General features: G+C 42.2%; 6 protein-coding genes across 8 annotated transcripts; 1 reads left to right on the forward strand and 5 right to left on the reverse strand.

Moving 5' to 3' along the window:
* Positions 1–4,427: 4,427 nt before the first annotated feature.
* Positions 4,428–5,200, reverse strand: LOC128304852 (uncharacterized). Its single transcript, XM_053042092.1, has 3 exons — positions 5,180–5,200; positions 4,936–5,109; positions 4,428–4,562 (listed from the first exon to the last, which is right to left on the reverse strand). The coding sequence occupies exons 1-3, from the start codon at positions 5,198–5,200 to the stop codon at positions 4,428–4,430; spliced, it is 330 nt and encodes a 109-aa protein (XP_052898052.1).
* Positions 5,201–8,311: 3,111 nt separating this feature from the next.
* On the forward strand, positions 8,312–9,520 carry LOC128304562 (uncharacterized). The gene is made up of 3 exons (XM_053041760.1): positions 8,312–8,341; positions 8,984–9,069; positions 9,140–9,520. The coding sequence occupies exons 1-3, from the start codon at positions 8,312–8,314 to the stop codon at positions 9,255–9,257; spliced, it is 234 nt and encodes a 77-aa protein (XP_052897720.1). The 3' UTR covers positions 9,258–9,520.
* Positions 9,521–9,569: 49 nt separating this feature from the next.
* Positions 9,570–10,281, reverse strand: LOC128304592 (U6 snRNA-associated Sm-like protein LSm6). 2 transcript variants are annotated; one of them, XM_053041794.1, is made up of 3 exons: positions 10,192–10,281; positions 9,828–9,925; positions 9,570–9,747 (listed from the first exon to the last, which is right to left on the reverse strand). In XM_053041794.1, the coding sequence occupies exons 2-3, from the start codon at positions 9,916–9,918 to the stop codon at positions 9,599–9,601; spliced, it is 240 nt and encodes a 79-aa protein (XP_052897754.1). In that variant the 5' UTR covers positions 9,919–9,925; positions 10,192–10,281; the 3' UTR covers positions 9,570–9,598. The 2 variants fall into 2 exon arrangements, with proteins under 2 accessions (XP_052897754.1, XP_052897755.1); XM_053041795.1 differs by having other exon boundaries at positions 9,828–9,941; positions 10,192–10,237.
* Positions 10,282–10,929: 648 nt separating this feature from the next.
* On the reverse strand, positions 10,930–13,256 carry LOC128301448 (charged multivesicular body protein 4b). 2 transcript variants are annotated; one of them, XM_053037937.1, is made up of 4 exons: positions 12,955–13,256; positions 12,698–12,875; positions 12,357–12,616; positions 10,930–12,095 (listed from the first exon to the last, which is right to left on the reverse strand). In XM_053037937.1, exons 1-4 carry the CDS (start codon positions 13,133–13,135, stop codon positions 12,037–12,039), a joined length of 678 nt encoding a protein of 225 aa, XP_052893897.1. In that variant the 5' UTR covers positions 13,136–13,256; the 3' UTR covers positions 10,930–12,036. The 2 variants fall into 2 exon arrangements, with proteins under 2 accessions (XP_052893897.1, XP_052893898.1); XM_053037938.1 differs by lacking the exon at positions 10,930–12,095 and having other exon boundaries at positions 12,340–12,616.
* Positions 13,257–13,632: 376 nt separating this feature from the next.
* Positions 13,633–15,978, reverse strand: LOC128303607 (proton-coupled folate transporter-like). The gene is made up of 5 exons (XM_053040607.1): positions 15,344–15,978; positions 14,835–15,279; positions 14,421–14,746; positions 13,866–14,349; positions 13,633–13,796 (listed from the first exon to the last, which is right to left on the reverse strand). Exons 1-5 carry the CDS (start codon positions 15,531–15,533, stop codon positions 13,739–13,741), a joined length of 1,503 nt encoding a protein of 500 aa, XP_052896567.1. The 5' UTR covers positions 15,534–15,978; the 3' UTR covers positions 13,633–13,738.
* A 228-nt stretch (positions 15,979–16,206) lies between these two features.
* On the reverse strand, positions 16,207–18,017 carry LOC128302799 (proton-coupled folate transporter-like). The gene is made up of 5 exons (XM_053039652.1): positions 17,852–18,017; positions 17,530–17,787; positions 16,805–17,448; positions 16,395–16,741; positions 16,207–16,318 (listed from the first exon to the last, which is right to left on the reverse strand). The coding sequence occupies exons 1-5, from the start codon at positions 18,015–18,017 to the stop codon at positions 16,267–16,269; spliced, it is 1,467 nt and encodes a 488-aa protein (XP_052895612.1). The 3' UTR covers positions 16,207–16,266.
* Positions 18,018–20,933: the final 2,916 nt, after the last annotated feature.

Consider the following 20,933-nt stretch of genomic DNA (forward strand, 5'->3'; position numbering starts at 1 on the left):
CATCCATCCGGGCCTCCCGAACGGAAACGCTTTGTTGGTACAGATTGCCATTTTACAGAACACTTACCTGCTGCGATAGTACGGATCCTATTGCTGTTTTCGGTGCGGAGACAGCACGTTACGTTACCAACGCGTGAGGGCGGACGCGTACGAGTGTGGCGCACATAGATTTCGCATAGTTTCGCATGAATTAGTTGCGAGTCCTTTGTAATGGATTTCAATTAGTGCTCCGGCAATCATCCGAAGCAGTTGACAGGTTTGTAATTTTCTTCCTTTCAATGGGCGCTTTTGAAGGTGAAATGGTTATTAACCTTTTAGTAAGGTTGAGCCGAGCTAAGCATGTAATCGCATTTCATAGAAACACTAAATCATAAATCTATCAGCAAAATAGAGCACACCAAACGAGATGCTAATGTAAACAATACATTAACAAATGTTTTATAGAGTTGTAATACATGCAAGTTATTTAGGAAGTGCAAATTTCAATTACAGAAACATTCTCCTGTGGAAGTAATACATGTAACTGCATGTAATACTGTAACTAATGTTAACTTCTTACACTTAGTTTTTATATTGGTGGTTATTTTTAAGCAATTTTGAAGTGCGTTAATATTTTAGAATATTAAGAATTGTTTGACCGTAAAAATTAATGAAATTAAAAAGAAACGTACAATACCAAACTATGCCGATGTTTAAGATCGTACCGTAGCGACTAAGCTCACGAAGCATGTTGTGTATCTAATTTGATGACACCTTTATTGAGACATTCAAGAGAATTATTTAAAAGTTAGTACTCAGTTTAGCTTTAGATGTCAACGGTATTACAAAAATGATGATTGCACTAGAGTATTTCATTTACAAATAATTAAACCACTTCCGAACGCTTCCTCTATATACGCCTGCGTCTATGTAACGCACATCATCAATTCTTGGACCCCACTCTTCGCCCTATTTGGTTTTCAACGCCCAAAAGTAGGCATTGTACAGGCGAAGCAATGCGTCATCCATTTATTACGAAACGCTCGTTGGGGATTTGGAGAGGATCATTGTTATATTGTGCGGGTGGGGGATTTAACTGTGTGTTACACACAATAACACTAAATATCAGTTCAAATACAAATTTTAGCGATTCTTCAGTTGAGATTTTCCTCTGTCACCTATAATTATATTTACACAAATGTTCCTATTGGTAGCGATTTTCTTGCGATATATACTACAGTTTATGAATTAATTTATAAGTTTAAAACAGCTATTTTAAAGCAATCACACAACTGTAATGGGTGATTCCCAACGACAGATCCACAACGTAGAAAGCACATCGTAAAACACGTTGTATTTGTCCTATTTGGTATTTTTGGCAGATGATGCACAGGATGACAAAGATTGACCCGAGACCACAGTACTTCCATTCTCCAGGTAAGCGTTGATGATTCCCTCACCCGTAGAAAGTTTTTCTGTGGCTAACGATAAGCGAAAATCAAATGTTACTATAAATGTTACTTTAAATATGTATAACTATTCGAAATTTCTATTGATTCAAGAGTTAAATATGAAATGGCTTCAACGTTCACGATCAACGTAAATTGGTATGTGATTTTATGGGTTTATCTGCAATCTATAGGGCAAACATAAACGATATTGGAAAGACTGCCAACTCAAGATCCTCTCTGTAATAATTTTCAGCCTGAAACAATAGTGCCGACCATCGCCAAAATAAACAAGCGTTGCTCATGGCATGCTCTTAGGCGACTACGACCCGCGAGCTGCATGCGACTCTTTGACACTTTCAAGATGGACCATATTGTACGTTATAAAAAAAACATTACAACATTGTTTTAATTTTTTCCGCTAGTTGGCTCTTCCCAAACATACCTTAATGAGTAATTGACCTTTTAGTTATTTGGCGAATGAATGGGTAGATCATACCGCGTGAGCCTTTACTGCTGTATGGTGCAAATTTTGCACTACAAGGACCTTCGCATTTTCTATTTTACTGAAATCTCTAAAAGAATAGATAACAACCATGTTAAAATGATTTTTTTAAAATAAAAGTATACGTCTTTAGTATTTTTTCATCTTTTTTTCAACCATTATTACACGTTATAAGGCGAATGGAGTCGCCCAGTAGCGTATGCTAAAAGCTGTTTTACAAAATATGTGATAATTTTAAAAGTAGCAAATTCTAGCAGGTTATTTCTTTTGCGAAATTTGGAGGAAACTACCTACCTGAAGGACTGTAACCTACAAAAAGAAAAAGGTTCGCAGTTTCGTCTTAAACGAGAATGTTATAAATTGTTATAAATAACTTTTTTATTATGTCAGTGTATTTGAAAGTAATGATAAAACCTTCGACACTTCACTTATACATGAAGCAGACATATAAACCATTCCATAAAAGTGTAAAGCTTGTGGGTTTTCAGATGTAACTGTTTAAAATTCATACTTTTTTCAACCGGGTTTTGCCATTTTTTTACATATTCTTCTTTGGACGCTCATATCAAACAAAGCAAAAATAGCTTCAGTTAGTGATTTTTTTTCCAAATTTTAGCTTTTAGAGTCTAAAATTGTCTGTGATTTACATACAATTTTTACTCTTTGATAGTTTTCGCCCGGTAGCTGCCCACTGTGTACTATCCCAGTGTTACGTTTAGTTTGCGTTACGTAATGAGTAGACAGTCCTAATAGGAATTTTCATTTACAAGTAAATGGCAAAACAATTATCACATACTTTTGTTTGGTAAAAAATTTTCATCCAAAGTAAATTAGTCACAAAATACATTTTTAAGTTCTCTCTATTCGAAACACAATCAATCAGATATTATTGTAATCAATCAGACATTATCGAAATAATCAAATTTTGATTTTAATTCCGAATTGATTTTCCCACACGGTATCGTGTCAATCAATATACACTACAATCGCGCAGCATATAATGCAAAACTTCTGCAATATTTCGTATATTGATCCCGGTGCACCATTCGTTCCCAACCCAGCACTGCGGAATACTTTCACTACGTACGGTTTTCAGCTCATTCCTTGACGTTTGCGCTCAATATAGTTGAATCTCGGTTTAACGGGAAAAGCAAACAGAAAATAAAATTAATTATTCTATAAAATAAAACTGCTGCCAATGTTTTTACAACCACCAAATAAAAAACACAACTCCCCTTAGCCGGAGGTCCTTTGATCCTTGGCGTTGCGTATCCTCCACAACCGTTGCAGGTTTGTGACTGTTGCTCCCTCCACCAGAGGTGCAGATGATTGGTGTGCAATTTATTTAGCTTGAGCACGAAATTAGCTTCCGAAATTATCGTTTCCACGATTGCCCGGACCCAACGTTGTCGCGGTTTCTTTCGCGTAGCACCACATTATGCTACCACGTGGGGTCACTTTGTCAACTTTCTCCTTCGTTTATCGAGCTGTAAGGCTACGTTAGAACGCTTGCCGGGCAAAACAGAAACCCTTCCTGCTGCTAGCTTCGTGAAACCTAAATGTTTCACGTAGAACAGCCGCGTAGAACAGCGGGTCCGTAGCGGGTGTGTTGAGCTGTAGGTCATTTTTTTAAACTTTCTCCAATCTGTTTGATTTGGTGGCCGCTTTCCGGTGACACTAACGATCCGCAGCTCAGCTCAGATGAGGAAACGTAAAACACCGTCCGTGCGGGGGGATTGCGCTGAAAGACGATAAGGTAGAATTTAATTAAAATTTGTTTTAGCTCTCCACTCTGTTTGGCTATGGTTGGCTTTTTCACCTCGGCATACGGCGATGGAACGGATACAGGAACAACGCGGCTGGTACGGTGGGTGGTTAAGGGGGAGGGGGCCCGCTTCCCGAGCAAACTCTTGGGTTGATAAATTTAAAATTAACTTAATGCTTCACTTGAATTCCGATTAACTGCTACAGTACTATTACGGGAGAGAAAGACAGAGTATTGTTTGCTCCTATCCCGCCAAGCAAAGCTTTTGTCATTAATGTCACTAGGACCAATTAATTGTCCTTACACAGATTTTTGTTTATTCTGTTAAATTATACTTCCAAAAAATAGCGTTTAGTTTTATTTATTATCATCAACTGTCACATGGTGCTTTGCACGTGTGCTGAAAATACATTACTTCAAATCGTATAAATTCGTTCTTTAAACAGAAAATTATCCTCTCTTTTTACTTAGGCATTTTACACTTCCTACTTACACGAACAGACTGTTCGGCACATCCCTTTTATGAGCTACAATCTTTGGCGGCCTTGTTGATTTTCGTCCACAAAAACTGTCGTGTTGTGCTTGCAAAAACGACCAAACTACCGCAACGTACCGGGCCGGGCAAAGCACAAAAGGCACCAAGTGCTTCCCACTGGTCGCGAGTTTCACATGTAGCCTTCACTAAAGATTGATTCATTATTTTCTTTACCCCCAAAATATGGCCTTCCTTCTAAGGCTGCAGATAGTTGAGACCCTGCAGATGTCCCTCGTCGCGTTGCCGCTGGAATGCAAGCCGTTCGTGGTGTTTGCCATCAATACCGAGACCTATTCGTTCGATTATCTTTTCGCCACGGTATCCATGGAGCTGAAAAGTACAAGGCAAAGTTTGTTTAATATGAAGCAGAAGAAACTATTGTAGTTGTCTGTTGTACGCAACAGGTTTTCCGTTATTGAAGCTGTAAAGTGGAGCTCTTAAGCACGACACGTTTAATCACATTGTACCAACACAATTTGCATGCTTAATGAGTAGAAGCTGTCATGAGCAGTGGTTACTAGTCTGATCTTCAATCATTATCTCGAACTGGTACTTGATGTAGCGAGGAGTTGCTTAAACTGTTGCGCAACATACAAAAAGGCAACATGTTGCCAATGATCGTTCACTCGATGCATAAGCCACTCGGGACTATGGTTAGCTGCATACGTCACAAAACACTCTATCTTATCTAGTCAATACCTACCTCATAGTATAGCTCTCTTCGTTTTTTGCTTATCTCCGGATCGAAGTCATACTCCTCCGTCTTGTGAATGAGCGGTATGCCAGCGACATTGTTTTGGATGAAATCCGTTAACAACCTTACCACGGTTGCTTCAACGCGATGTTCCACCGAAGCCACTAGAATGGCTAAGCATATCTGTGCAATGAATCAAACATACACCGTAAGCACACGCTACCGATAGCCCCAAACTACATGCTACACTTACAGCAACGGCCAATTTGGTCATGGTTTCACCGCAACAATTTAGCTAGCGACAACGAAACACGAACTCTCCAATATATTAACCACACACACAGAACATACGGCTCGTACTGCCACCTTAAACGTTCCTTTGCCAGTCGTTTACCTCCGAAGCCTTAGTTCAGTGCTCCCACCCAGTCTTAGTGCGCTCGACGCCCCGATCCGTAGTGCTATGGTGGAAAACCCACCAAACAAGACTCTAACTCCAACTCCCTCCGTGGTTTGTTCTCGGACCGTAATGCAACTTGCACATATGGGCTCGCGTTGCCAACGAAACCGGTCGGTAGATTGGTAACCTCAGCAGTACATACATTAACAAAAGCACCACCAACGATCGTGTTCCTGGCACGATCAATGCAAACAAAGGTACGAGGAAATTCACAGCGAAGTTTTCCTCAAAATCTTTCCGTCTGCTTCCCGAAACAGCACAGCAACAGTTGAATGCGCACGCGGAACACAGCGGAATGGGTGAAATGAACGAACTGCACTACGCTACGGTTCGGTTGATTATGGGGCAGACGATTAAATCACCTACCGCACGGTAACAGACGACGGCAAGTCAAACGATGGGTTCCAACCGTTCCAAGCACCAAGAAAGATGATGAAGAGCCAATAACCAAGCAGCATGAAGAGAGGAAAAAAAACACGTACAACCCAAATCTGTTTGCTGGACACTCTATCGAAGGCTTTCGGTTTAGGCACTAGGTGACCCACACCCAGCAAGGTGGAACGCGATCGCAATTGAGCATTTGACCCAATTTTTCTACCACCTGCGGAATTGCCGATGAGATCTATGCGGAGATAAGTTTCTTAACCGTTTGGTAGTGTTACACAGTCGTACGAATATCTTACGCACATCGAGACTGATCTTCGAAACCCAATCTTGAATACACCAGCTACGAATCTTATAAACATCACAGCGCTTAGGACAAAACTGTGAAATTTAATCACATCCAACACCCCTTCCAATCGCCCTCAATGATGATGCAATTTCATTTCGAATCGCGTCCAGCGATGGTCGCGACCTACGAACGATCACGCATGTGATCTGTGTCACCAGCACACAAACCGACGGATCCCATTAGGGAAGATGCTTCACACTTCCGTAAACTAACCCACAGTTCGCACATTACATGGTCTGTTGTTTAGTGTTTGATGTCTCTAATGAATGGAAGTAGTTCAGGGTTCGTATCATTTTTGGTTGCAATTACGCAAAAATTGTACCATTTTTAATGACCAGGAGGTCACTATTAATATTTGAAAAAAAGCATTTTAAAGAGCAGTCTTTTAAATTTCGTCGGGTATACTTCATCGAAGATTGTTTTAATATACTTGACAGATTTCCTTCGCAATAATGCGTCCTTACAAATATGTCTTAAAACTCTCTACCTTAAACCTTTGGTGTCCTTCAACTAGAGAATAGTTAAATTTAATTCCGCGTGAATAACGTTCGTCTATCCAAAAACATCCTTTTATAATGCTAACCTTCACTTAATGCTATGAGATCAGCCTCCAAAACGAATGGTCTCAACCATCTTAATAAAAAACCAATCATACACAGATGAACCGGCAGCTTTAAACACGTGCGTACATAATCTGCGTCACGTTTTTTGGTCACTTGTATCATCAAGATCACCGCTTCACCGAAAGAATGTCCGATCATTCCTGCCAACGGTTTCCTCGGAGAAACACGAAGGTTCGTCGCTTATACGCACGACCAGCTCTTTCGTTGCGGTCGCTCGTGATCGCACGCTTGTTTTATAACCAATACCAAGCCAAACTATACGCACTGTGTCACTGGGTGTGCGCTGTTGGTAAGATCGTCGTACAAAAAAACTGCAATTGCACTTTTGGTCCATTCATTACAAGAATCCGACCGAAGGTAAAGCTGTAACTTACACTCTCGAAACTGTTGTAGCGTGGTGCTGGTGTTGTGATAACAAGCCGAAGAGGAACCGCAAAACACACAGACTACGGAAAGGTGTACACGCCTGGTTGTCGGTCGGTTCGATCTTCGTGCCGTCGTACGCACTAACATCAATTCCTACTTTCACTTTCCACCCCTTGCACCCCTTTCGGTTGGGCTGGAGGGAAACATTCAACCGATGTTGTTGATCGTCACCATCACAACTTCGCTTCCGCTATACGTTTTAGAGGTTGTGTTTTGTTTATCGAAAGGAATTTTACTTTTAATTACGATTTATTTCTCATGTACATTAAATCACCAACAGTGCAACTCGTTTAGTAGATTTTTTTTGAAAACTAAATTATGTTAAACTAAATGTATTTACTGTAACATTAAAACACGTTAACACTTTTACTGAACTATAATCCATTTTTCATGTAGTTTATGTAAGTTTTTAGTTCGATGATATTTAACCTTTTTACAACCAATAATTATCATAAAATAATAAAATAAAGATGTCTTTGGTGGATCGATTTAACGGTCCATTCGTGACGATCGGGAAACACGAACAGCTCGTTTCGTTTTCCCACTCCTTCCAAGATCGCCAAAGGTGGTAAAAACCGAAAGTACCGCGCACCCGACACGAGGCCACTGCTAGATTGTCCTCCCTCCCCACGGCACATCGTTTCTGCCATTGTATCCGTGAAATGCGACCACCCCCGGCCGAACGACGACCTGCGCTAACCGACCGTACACGGTAAGACGATCATTCCCAATCTCAGTTTATGGTGGGAAGTCTTACGCGCCGGAGGTTTTGTTGTGAACGCGGTCGGACAGAGACGCTTAAGTGTACAATTGCGTACAGAAACTGGTGACCTACCTCGCTGCTAGCGTGTGTGCGAGTGAGAGTAAGTGTGAAGGTTGCACCATAAAAACACGTTGGGTTGCTGCCTAAAACGATCCGATCCCATCATCACCAGCGAACCGCTCGTTTAACTGATGCTGAGCTTGTATCTTTCAGCTTCTGCAGCAAAAGTGCTACAGTGCCACAAAAGGAGCTACGGTACCCCGGTTAAATAACTGTTTTGCGCCCCGGGAATCGAACATTGTTCCGCGCAAAAAACAAAACGAATACACACACAAACACACGTTCATTCAACAGCAGTGCCAAAAAAAACAGCCACCACCAAAATGCATAAGTGTGTTGCATTGTGTTTCACGGTACGTAGCGGGAAAAAAATGCTGGAGAAATTAACGAACCATACAGTATATCGTCTCATGGCATGTTCGTAGTTTGAACTGGGTCCCGGGAAAGTGTTACGCCCTTGTGCGCGACCAGGCCGGGTTGAAGCAGGTTGTAGAAAGTGGCCGAATATTCCAGAACGGGGACAGTGCGTTAAACAACAACAACAATCCCGGTCGAAAAGCGCTGTTGAATTTGAAACGCGCGAACGATCTGCGTTTAGGCGCGATCAAATGATCGAATGATTTACCTGCCGAGCTGCACGTTTGCAGATTTCCTTGAACGACCCCACCAAACAACGAACATCACTGTTGCATAACCACGTGGAAAGGTGTTCGAGGGCGGTAGCATAACCTACTCGCGTCACTATTTGTGTTTTGATGAGTGTGTATGTGTGTTGGAGCTTACCGTATTTGCGTATTGCGACCTTTAGGATAAATTAAATGTTTTTTCCGTGATGTTGAAGATCTTGCGAATGATGTAAAGATGATCCCGGACACTAACGATATCGCTGTTTAGGTGATTTTACTATACGTTATACGTTACGTTACAAATTAGTACTTAATGATGGGTCGAAAGGGTTTAACAAACTCACTTTTAACAGTAAACCATATTTACAGATTTTGGCTTTTGTGCTAGCAACGCTTCTCCCTATCGCGGGATCAACGCTGCAACCTAAAGCTCCAAATTTCCAATATTTTGAAAGGTAACAATTTATTCAAGGAATAATAAATGTAGTATACTTTTAACACGTATTAATGGATTTCGTTTCACAGGCCAAAGTACAGGTATCCTTACTACGATGAAAACGGAAAAGGGAAACTACTCTACGGCTATGGAGGACCGGAGCTGTACCAATACAAGAGCTTCTCTCCTTTGGACGGTATTCATTGAGCCCCTTGGGTTTTCATTAAATTCATTTGCGTTCTGAAAGCAATGGAACGACACGTCGGCGCATTATCATACCATTTTTTGAAGGTGGCATCGCATTAGTCCGCGACTGTTTCACACATCCTGCCTTCACAGTCTAGCGGTCGGATTACTGATATTCGACTTCTTTAATGGTCAAGCCTTCTTTAACTTAATACAACTAAGCGAGCTTAGGAGGAGCTGAACATGAGAAATAGGAAATGTTGTGTTGATACATAAAAGTAATTTGTTACCAAATAAAGAAAGCAGAAAAATTCTTTTTACACAGATCCACCTTTTTTATTGTTTACGATAGCTGACCCCCCTTACACTCGTCTCTTTTGCGTCGAAATGTACAGCACATTGTTTCCACGGATAAAGGCATCCCCATATTTGTTCTTCAGCTGTCCATTTACGTACTCTTCGGTTTGGTCTAGCGCAATGTTCATATATCCGTCCAGGCAGGCAAGTACACCTTAGTCCAGAAAAAAACATATTGACATATTGGCATAAACATGTTGGCATATGAGTTACGTATCACGTTCGTGCATTTACCTCTGTAATCGACTCCACTGTTCAGTTTGACGACAACGGGCCGGCCATGGATTTGGTTAATGAATTGAGAAAGCGCTTCTTTGCGGGACATTGTGAATCTATGAATAGGGAAAGCTGTCAGTCAAATAGTCAAATGATTCACTAGCAGAAACACTACATAAACACTCCAGTTTTATGTGAAAAGTATGCTACAAGTGTTTCTTCACAATAGCTTTCCGTGACTTCTAGAAGAACGAATCAACATGGGGCGGAACAAGTTTAAGTTCAATTAAAACGATTGGGTTTGAACCGGTTGGAATATGACCCCGTCGATAACAAATTCTTTTTCTACACAGATTAATCACATTAATTGTACCCTTCTTACCTTTCGCCTGGGTTTGATTCTCAACCAGATCTTGTTTAATTTCGTTTGCAAAGTGCGGTCTTTTGCTGCTTGTTGTAAACAATAGAAATGCCAAGCGGAAGATTTGACACATGGTTTGACATTTGAAGCTCCTTGGCATATTCGAATGTTTTCTTCGAATTTTTTTCGTTTCGTTTTTACAAACGATTTTACAACACTTAATAACTCTGTCAATTCACTAAGCACAAATTTATTCATTACAAATATACCAAACTGATGGCTTCGGTGATATTGTTTTCCCATTCCATTCCAGAATAACAAAATAACGTATAACAGCTAGTTTTCGAACCAGTAGGACAGACTTCGGATCACACAAACTGCGAACACCGTTGAACATCTCTTCGCAAGAATAATGTACAATAAATTATTTTATTTTTTATCTTTTAACACTACATTTATGTTCAATATTTCCCAAAATTCTTCCCAATCGCACCGTAGTATCGTAAAGCCTGCGGCGAATAGCCGTTACCTATCAGGGCTATCAAATTTTCTCCACGATATCCAAACTGCCGCTGATAAGCTGCCCGAAGCTTTAACGCACGATCGGGATCAAACGGAATGTAATATCGTTTCTCCTGCACTGGATGTCCCGCAAGCAAATTGTGAAAATAAGTCACAACGGCAATCGCTTTTTGTGCTACAGATGCGTCTCGGTGCGGAAGTCTTTTGCCATGAGGAGGATATTTGAAATATTCAAATTTTTGAAGATTCAAATTGTAATCAAACGGATTGTAGAAACTACACACTTGTTGTACCACGGCCAACAGTACAATCCAGCCTACGAGCTGTAGAACAAAGATTAAGCACATCTCTTTAAGCTTTTGTTTTATGAATTCCATACACAACTTACTGATTTCATGTTGAGAGCACCTATGATAAAGTGTTACAACGATACAACTTATCGCCTTCAATTCGACTGATGAAATGAGCTCCACATGATGACAATAGTCAATACTATCCCGGTGGACGGCAAATGTAGATTATAAAACAAATCTAATTGATATGCTCGGCGGGTTCAATCGGGTAAAGTCATGAGCTACCCCACTTTCGATACGCACCGATGTCCCATACATTGCGCACGTGACGTAATGAATGGAATCGAAAGTTTCAACATTACCAACATGATCCATACAACCAAAAGCTTTTCAAGCACGTTGCATATAATGCTTTCTCGTCTTTTTCGTATTAATACTCAAGGTTAAGGAAAGTATCGTCTCATAAAGATATGGGTCACAGTCTTTCCGCTTTAATGGTTGGATTGGTCTATCGTTCATTCATAAAGCTTCATTTCCTTCCTAATGGTCTTAATATTCAGGACGTGAATTGCACATTGTTTATCGTAGTTTATTTGCTGAAGTTTGTCGCTAGATTATTCATCCAACGTCTAACAAACGCATAGCGGCACATTTTTTCATCCAATTTTATCCTTACGAGCATTCTGGTACTCTTTTCCTCTGATGCAACGACACTTTTTGCTGGACTATGCACTTTCAATGATTGCAGTTTATACAAAACACAAGCAGCAACTAAAGCAAATCATTTGGAACGCGTCTCGAAGCGTTAACTCATAAATATCAAAACACCTTGTAACTGTTTCCGCTGGGAAACGGGTTTTCGCGACATTTCCTTCAATTATTAGCGCGAAATAATGAACCCGGTTTTAATCCTACAGCATCGAACGCCAGTAAATGAAAGTAAGTGGATTATTTGACAACGGTTAATCACTAACATAAGTTGACTGCAAAGAATACATTGTTTGCAGTACCATGCTCTGGTTGTGTATCAATGCTCCTGATCCAGTCAGAATTAGTTTGCCCACGACATCAACTCCTTCATGTCTGGATCGTCTTCTTCGGCAACAGCGGCTAAAAAGAATATAATATACCTAATTAATAATCAAAGCATAACCAGATTTGAGTGGGTTCTTCCTGCAAATAGACGTAGACAAATTTCAGAATGGAAGAAACGAAAAGCCCATCAACGATTTGATTAACATTTGATTCCGCAACGACTCTGACGACTGTGTGTATCAAATACAGGAAGTTAATGTATATAGCAAACGACGCGGTAGTGAAGCCAACGAAGCGGGAACACAAATGCACTAAACAATCACAGTTGTAAGCTACCTTTCTTTTTCTCCTTCTCCTTGGCCTTGGCTGGCAAATCAGTGGAGGGAACTTCTGGTAGCTCGTCGGTTTCGGGCTGCACTCCAAGCAGTTCCTTGTCAAGCTCCTCTTGCTCGAGTTCTTCGAGCTCCTTCTCCAGCTCATCTTCATCGATATCCTGACCAAAGCCAACGGCAGTAGATACGGCATTGGATATTTCGTTTGCAATGTCGTTCTGTTCAGCAATGTCGTCCATTAGATCGTGTACATCATCAATATTCCTGAAAGTATCAAGGTACATCATAATTCATGGGCTGCCGTAATAGTCACCACAGTCACACAGAGGAAAGCCAAAAACTTACATATCCTTATGGGTAACTTTAAGCGCATCGGATGCTTTTTTCATCGTTTTCAGTACTTCTGCGTTTGTATTCGCATTTTCCAACGCTTCTCGCTGCATTTCAATTGTCGAAAGTGTACCATCAATTTGCTGTAGCTGTTTCTCATATCGCTTCTTCCTCTTGAGTGCTTGGATGGCCGCTGTGGACAAAACGACACGATTATGACTCATGCTTTAACGGGCCTACCACGCTGACAGTCCACCAACGCTTGGACATACCTCGTTTGTTTTTGGTACCATTTTTTCTGGCTGTATCAATTTCGACCTCGATTTTCTTCTCTAGGAACTCTTGCTTCTTTGTGAGCATATTTTCTATGTCCCGCAGCTTCTGTATCGCTTCGCTCGGGGTCGGCGCTGGTTCGCCTTTTTTCCCCGAAAATAACTTCCCAAAGAAACTCATCTTCACTGTACTGCTGTTCACTGAGTGTACTATCGAGAAACACCTGCGATGATAGCGATCACTGATAATAAATAACAAATTCTAAACCGAAAGAAACTTGTGTGTTTTTGCGATCTCGCGAACAATTGACCAATGCGTCATCTGTCGAGCTCAAAGTCAATGTCAACGAACGAGAGGTTAGGCCAAAGTCAGTCACAGGAAGCCATATTTATTTTTAGCTTGACATCAACAGTTGATGTTTGTGTACAATGTTGGTGCGAAGCGGGGAGAAAAGTTTGCGGGAGTCTTAAATTCTTCGTTATTTCTCGAGAAATACCACGGACGCGAACATATATTTAGAAGAAAGTGTGTTTTGTTATTATTATCGTTCAGTATCTGTAGTCATTTTTTCATCCTATTTCTGCCTTTCCTGGCACCTGCACAATTTTAAGTTCTTTCATTTAGCAATCGTTTTACTGCCCTATTTAGTAACGCAACATTCTGTATTAAAATAATTTATTTATCACATTCCAAATATCTTAACAGATGCGTGTAAGTGGTACCATATCCCGTGAGTTTGTTAGAACTGATAGAGCTGTGTTGTACAATATCTATAATGTCTAGTTAATTAATTGATGTGTATGTAGTGGTTTGATACATACTTTGGAAAATTCTTGCAAATCTGGAACGAGACAATTTACAACAATAAATTATAGCAGAAAATGGGTGAACTGGAAAATGATCTACTTACATCATTAGGCACGAACAGGTAAAGTAGACGGCGGCAGTGATTAAATTAAATGCGCCCGGATACCACGACAAAGTACCCTTGTACACGAAGGTGTACAGGGGTGCTGAGAACAGCGGAGTTATCGATTCGATCGATGTTGTCAGCGAGAAAATCTTTCCAATATCATTTGGAGGTGCAGTATTTGTGATAACGGTCCTACTCATAGGACCCGCAATTCCTTTCATAAAGCAAATCGCTGCACCCATGTACATTTGCCACGGTTCGGACGCCAGTCCGTGAAATGAGCTGTTGATCGCATAGAAGCAAAACCCAAGGGCGGCAAGCATAGTGACGGATAAGTTGAAAAGCTTCCGTATAACGTACAAACCGACCGTGTTGCCAAAAATCATGAAAACAATGCTGCTTGCATCGTAAAACGAATAGTCTTTCACTGTCCAATCGAACCGTTCTCGCAAGAAGAGCAGAAACACCGTCTGCGACCCATCTGAAAGGAAATATAGAGTAGAGGGGTAAATAGAAAAAGTATAATTTCAATGTAATCCAAGGTCTACGTACCCATAGCGAAGATGTTAGCTCCGAGTGCCAAAATTACCAGCCAAATGATCAAGCGATCGTAATTCGGTCGTCGCTTAAAGCACGTCTGCATAAGCTCGGAAACTAAATCCAGCCGGAACAGTTCCCGTAATTTGCTGTTCGTTTCACTCAGTTCATTCGGTTTTATGCTTTCCTCGATGTAAAATATAATGTACAGCAATCCTAGAAGCACTGACGCTGCTGCAATTGTAAACACGGTGGCACCATTTGTCCAGCGGAGAATATAGCTGCTGCTCAAGGTACCCGCCAACAGTCCGCTAAATACAGCCGCTTCTACGATAGCCATTCTAGATTGGAAAACAAACAATTACATGACATTGAGTGAATCCGACATAAGAACAGCGCGTTGTAAAACACATCACGCGTGTAACTCACTTTGTAGCGCGATTTTTCTCCTGAGTTACATCGGCAATGTAACAAAACACCCCGGTAATCAGCGCACAGGTTCCACCGGACAGTGCCGTCGTGATCGAGGCCAACACATAGTACCACGGGTTGATCGTGTAGTACATGGAAAGGTAGCTAATCAGCGCGACAATAGCGTAGGTTAAAAATGCACCCGTATAACAAGAAAGTAGCACCGGTTTCCGCCCGAATCGATCCGACCATGGGCCAATGAACATGCTGCACAATGCCGGCACGATCGATTCCACCAACGATTTTGCCATCATGATGTTAGCCGCGTATGGTTGGACCGTCTTTTCCAGCTCCTGGATCTCTTCCGTTTCGTTTTCCGTACCAAGTTGATCGCACAGCGATTCATTCTTACCGAAGGCAGCGGTACACGTTTGGTACACGATTTGGTTTGCGAAGACAGCAGCTAAAATGACAACAGTACTAAGCAGTAAGATCACATAATTACGCAGCGTTTTGCGCATACTTACACGCAACATTCCAGGCGAAGAATATCAGCAGCACAGCTGGTTCAAGTATTACATATCGATACTTCCGTTCCATTACCGGAGGCGTTCGTTCCATCACGGGATCTACGACCGAGATTTCTTCACTTCTACTTTCATTGTCATCCATTTTAGGCCAGATAATATCACATTTAACTAAAAAAACACTTCTCATCCAACGGATAAAGTTCTACCTTTGCTCTGTGTGTTACCTTGAGTTAAAAACAATTCCACAGTTCTAATCTTTTAATGTATGTTTTCGTTCCGGTTCTTAGCAACAGTAGATTATACATTTGTGCCTATTGTTGACTCATCGGTCAAACACAAAGAACTATTCCAATAACCAGTTAATACTGTAAAGAGGTTCTAAACCATGTGTATGCACGAACACACACTCCACAGTACACAGTTTTACGACAATTTCCGCACTGCTTGGAAACTGCAAGGTGACAAATACGTCTCTCGGTTCCGTTATTGCAACGCTCGGATGAAAGTATAAAGCCCAACAGCACGCAGCACTCCTTACCGTACAGCGCAGTGTATGATAGTAAAATCACCCTTCGTTGATACTCGTTGATGCTAATAATGTTGCTTAGCCGTCTCTTATCATTACCATTTGCACAATATCACAACACTCCCGCTGCTATGGCGAAGGATTCAAAACAAATGCGTTAAATGGAATGTAATCCCATCTGACAAGCCACAGCTGATCGGCGTACAGTGATGGCCGTAGGAATAAGTGAACATACAGTCGAAATCTGTTTGCCGTTATGTGATGTGTTTTATATATTTTCTTTTTTGCAACACAAACATTTTGAAATTAATTTGGTATTGATTTTTTACAAAGTGTTCCAAAAATATTCTCAAAATTACAATGTGCATCTCATTTGGAATTCTGTTTTCGCTATCTACAATAACAATTCTGGCTGATAAAATCTTCGAATGAGATTCGTTATAACACTGTAACAATGTAATTAAAGATACAAAATAATGTTAAAGGGTTATTGGATGATTGCCACATGCATTTCATACTTACAACATCAGCAACAGTCCCACGCCAAAGAACCCGGCAGCAACGAAGTTGAATATTTCCGGAGCAGATTGTATGGTGCTGTCGTACACGAACGTAAACAATGGTGCCGATATCAGCGGGACGACCGCAGTCAATGAAAGGGCCATACTGAAGAACTTGGCCATATCTCCAGTAGGAAGTATGGTGGAACAGATCGTCATAAGTGCAGCTCCATCGGTTCCCTTCAAAACGGTGATCGATACAGCGAGATACAGCATCCATCCGCTGGTTGCAAAACCCATGATCATCGAATCGATAATGTAACTGGCGATCGATACTATGGCTACGGTAGTATCCGAACAGTGCAGTAGCTGCAGAAGAACGCCACATAAATTAGAACACTTATAAGGAAAACTTTGCATCCCAACACTAACCTGCTTAAGTATCGGAATTCCTACAACGTTACCCAAAATGATAATCAGTATGTCCGTAAACTGAAAGTAGCTATACTGCTTCAAATCCCATCCGAATTTCCGTCGTGTAAACATGTAAAACACACCCCCATTGCCACCAGCAAGCTCCGTGAGCCCGGTCAAAAGCACAATGGCCCACAGAATTTCCCTCACATAGCCCGATCGGCGCATGAAAAATGTACCCGAAAGTTCCCGTACACGTTCGCAAGACAAAAGGTCACGCAGTTTCTCTTTCGTGGAGTTATCGTTACTTAATATGATGCTGTCCTCAGTGCAGAGGATAACGTACACAATTGCTAGCACAATCAGTACGGTAGCAATGAGAAAGGTAGCCGGCACGTTCAACCATTCCAGGATGTAGCTGCTGGAAAGGAATCCCAGCAGAGCCCCGGTCATCATGGACGCCTCCATAAAGCCCATGCGCATCGTGCGGGTTTGTTCGTTCGTAACATCGGAAAGGTAGCTGAAGGCGGCAGCTGTAATCACGGTCATACCGCCCAGCAGCGAGAACGGAAGATAAGCCGCGGTGTAATACCACGGGGTCACGGTGACCCGCATCGATAGGAACGTTAGCATCGTTAGAAGAAGAAAGGAACACAGTACACCTACAACGAGAGGGAACGATATTGAACGTGTCCTTGCAATCACGGCTGCCTATCGGTACAGCAGTTGCTAAAAAAACGCACCACCACTCGCGATCAGCATCGTAGGCTTCCGACCATATCGATCGGACCATGCACCGAGCAACAGGGCGCTCAGTGCGGGCAGGACCGATTTTATGATCACTATCACCATCGTTACATTGGCGGCTATGGGTTGCACCTTCGTTTCGATTATCGCCCGCTGGGACGAATTCGAATCCATGTTAAGCAGTTGGCAGTCGCTATTATCGAATCCTTCCACGATGCAAGTCTGCAGGATGATATGATTCGCCAGCACGATCTCTGCCGAATACAGGACACAATTACACACCACGGTGTTCCACAAGATCGCATCATGAAATCACACCTGATATACTCATGGCAAAGCAGAGCATCAACAGTGCCGGCTCGAAGCTAATGTACTGAGCCTGCTCACGCCAACGGGCTGAATTTCGCAACCTCGCCAGGCTCTGTTTGGCGAATTGGTCCTCTTCCCCACTGGAGTACACACTATCGGAGCGTCCTTCTTCCATGGTGATCACTGTACCACTGATTCCGGTGTCGAAAAGAAATCAGAATTGCATTGCATGTGCTGTTCGAGAGGTGCTGTTATCAAACTCTTACCACACATACTGTATTCGATTGATTTTTGTTTGTTTCTTTTAATATCGTCTGAGAACAAAACAATCCCAAGATTCATTGGGTGCTTTGGCTCATGTGCAAAGATCGTTTCATACCTTTTTTTCTCAACACTACGTAGAGTTTTATTTATAAGATTTCCTTCTTTTGCAAAGCATTAATCTTAAATCATTAACCTCCCTGATGGCATTATATGTGAGGGATTCAGCCATCGGGTGTGTTGCCCCAATCGGACCCTCCTTAATGTGGCCTACCGAAGGTCACTCCCTTCATGTGTTTCTGCTACAGTACCTCCAGCTGTTTCCAGCAATCCCATATCGTTAGCGCCTGGAGTGTATTACGCTATTGCCTTATAAAAAGCCGATGAGAAGCATGACTCGGTGGCTCTGTTCTATGGTAAATGATGCGGGAACTCGTCTAATTATTTGCTAATAGGTTGTTGAATGTAAACCTCAAAGCGATTTCTGGAAGAAATACACTATAGGATCCGATCTCGACGACTCTTCTGCAGATGTTGTCCAACGATATCAGGGTTTTTTGTGGCAGAACCTCGAGATATATCGGAAATACCATATCGACTTCCTCAATAGTCTACGATATACAGGACATAACCCAAAAGTAATGAGCCTCATTTTTGCTGACACACGTTTGCATTACGGTACGCTGTGTCGCTTGGAGCTGGTGATGAGATAGATAGGCTTAAACGTATGCCAAGCGTTAGTCAACCCCTAAACTTTCAAATCGATATGGCAACTCGTGAGCCTCTGTTTTGTGTTTTCGACACGACGCAATGGAGGCGCCCAGTCACATCGCGTTCCTCGTGACCTGACCCGTATTCACCTCGGCGGACTTCCGGACTTTTCTCCACTTGCTTACTTAATTGCTTATTTGGTGCTAAAACCGCTTCCCGGTTTTTCTGGCGCTTCTTCATAAAAGGGTTTTGCTAGATTTAGACAAATCCCATGTGTGAGCAGCGTATGTGACTACTGGACCTATATGAGTTCTCGAGTAGTTCCAGTTTGAGTAGAGAAGTTTCTTCAGACTGTTGAAAGACCGGTTGGCAGCCACGTCCCTGTCGCGTATCTCAACATCAATGATGTTGTCAGTGCTAACTCCTGACTTAAGATTTTGGACGATTGGATCTATACGTCAACCCTGCGTAGGTTAAGATTTGTTAGCAGGGCCGCCGACGATGACACCATCAATTTGGTTTTTGCCTCGTTAATCTTCAACCCGAGGTTTTACGCCGCCAGCTCGAACCTTCTCGAACCTAGGCAACTGCTACGAAGTTTCCACGTACCAATTTCTCTGGAGACATCCTTGTAGTACGCCCAAAAGTGCACGCTAAGTGCCCTAAAGATATACCAGAACCAGATGTCAGAGGAAAAGTAAAGAGATACTTGTTGCTCCCTTTAGTTTAGAAAATGGAGAAACAGTCCATCTGGAGCACCGTTACAAACTCGTCGGGAGTTCCTTTCCATCTTTCCTAAATCACAAGTGAAGAGGATTCCTGATAAAGTTTTTAAGTAGATGAACAACATGCAAACGAGTAATGTCACTGAGTTAATCAACAAATCATCAACCAACATAAAACGATACAAATGGACAATACTCATGCATTTTGTTTTATAAGTCGTACCCAGTAGGCGTACCATATAAATGGTCCATTCCTTTGTTTGACTGTTGGGATGGTTAGTTTATCAAAGGATTACAAATTGCACCCTGTAGATGTTTGAAATGCGACCACAGGGAGCAGATAAGATGCATGCCATACAGCGCGACGGTGTTTCCCATCAAAGGTCTAATGAACACAAACTAAATTAACGCCGGATTTCTCAAGTCCCCTTCATTAGCTCGTAAACAAGCAATAGGGAAGCGGTTCAGCCTATCGCTATTACAGCAGTTCGGTCACGCTGGAGTATGGATGGTGTTCTAATCAACGTACAATACCTGTGCACCGTTATCGCCCCAAAGCTCATCTTGGTGGGGGCAGGTAATTGTGTATGATTGGTCGCAAACCTCGCAACGCTCGTATCGCGGCAGTGATTCACCAGCGCTGGTGGCAGGCACTAAAATCGTAGCACAAACATCTGACAACCCGTCATCGATATCGTACGAGAGCACCGTTTTTTTTTGCTTTGTTTTGGAGCATTTCGAGTATGATAGTACAATTATGACCCGGTTACCTTAGACACGGTTCAGCACACGATCGCGCTGGACGTACAGGCGCGCACATCAACAAGAAAAACTCGCGCCACTAGCCCGCTGCGCAATCACGCATTATCTCATCAGCATCGCGGTGGTTCTGTACTTTTCCGGCAACATTGTGTGGCGTGCGACGACGTGCTTGGCCACATAAGTTTACACAAACAGTGTACGGTTCGCTTGGTACGGGAAATAGTTTCCGATATCGATAACGACTGCACAAGGTATGTAGGCACCGTCGGCAGCAGCATCCTGCAATGCTCAGTGTGTCGCCGTCCGTCGTCGATTTGAACTGAGATGCTGATCAATGGGATGCTTTCTATTTCGTACTAGAACCACCACACTCCGGGCACGGTACCGAGCGTACACAGTGGGAGCAGTGTTTGATGTGAAAAGGGCGTACCTGCAGCCCTATGCGTTGCCAGTGGTGTTCACAGTACGCTGCTGTGCAGTAGTGTGAGTCATAATTCAACCACCCTGTCTGTCTGGCTGTCTTGAAGCACCTGCATGGTGAAGCTTTCACGCTTGTGCAAAGATAACTAAGGTATTAGCGCGATAAACGAGTGTCCACGCGTCTCCAAACCCAAACGTTTGGCTGCACGAGC

The sequence above is a fragment of the Anopheles moucheti genome, chromosome 3 (assembly GCF_943734755.1).
Source record: "Anopheles moucheti chromosome 3, idAnoMoucSN_F20_07, whole genome shotgun sequence".
Lineage (NCBI taxonomy): Eukaryota > Metazoa > Arthropoda > Insecta > Diptera > Culicidae > Anopheles > Anopheles moucheti.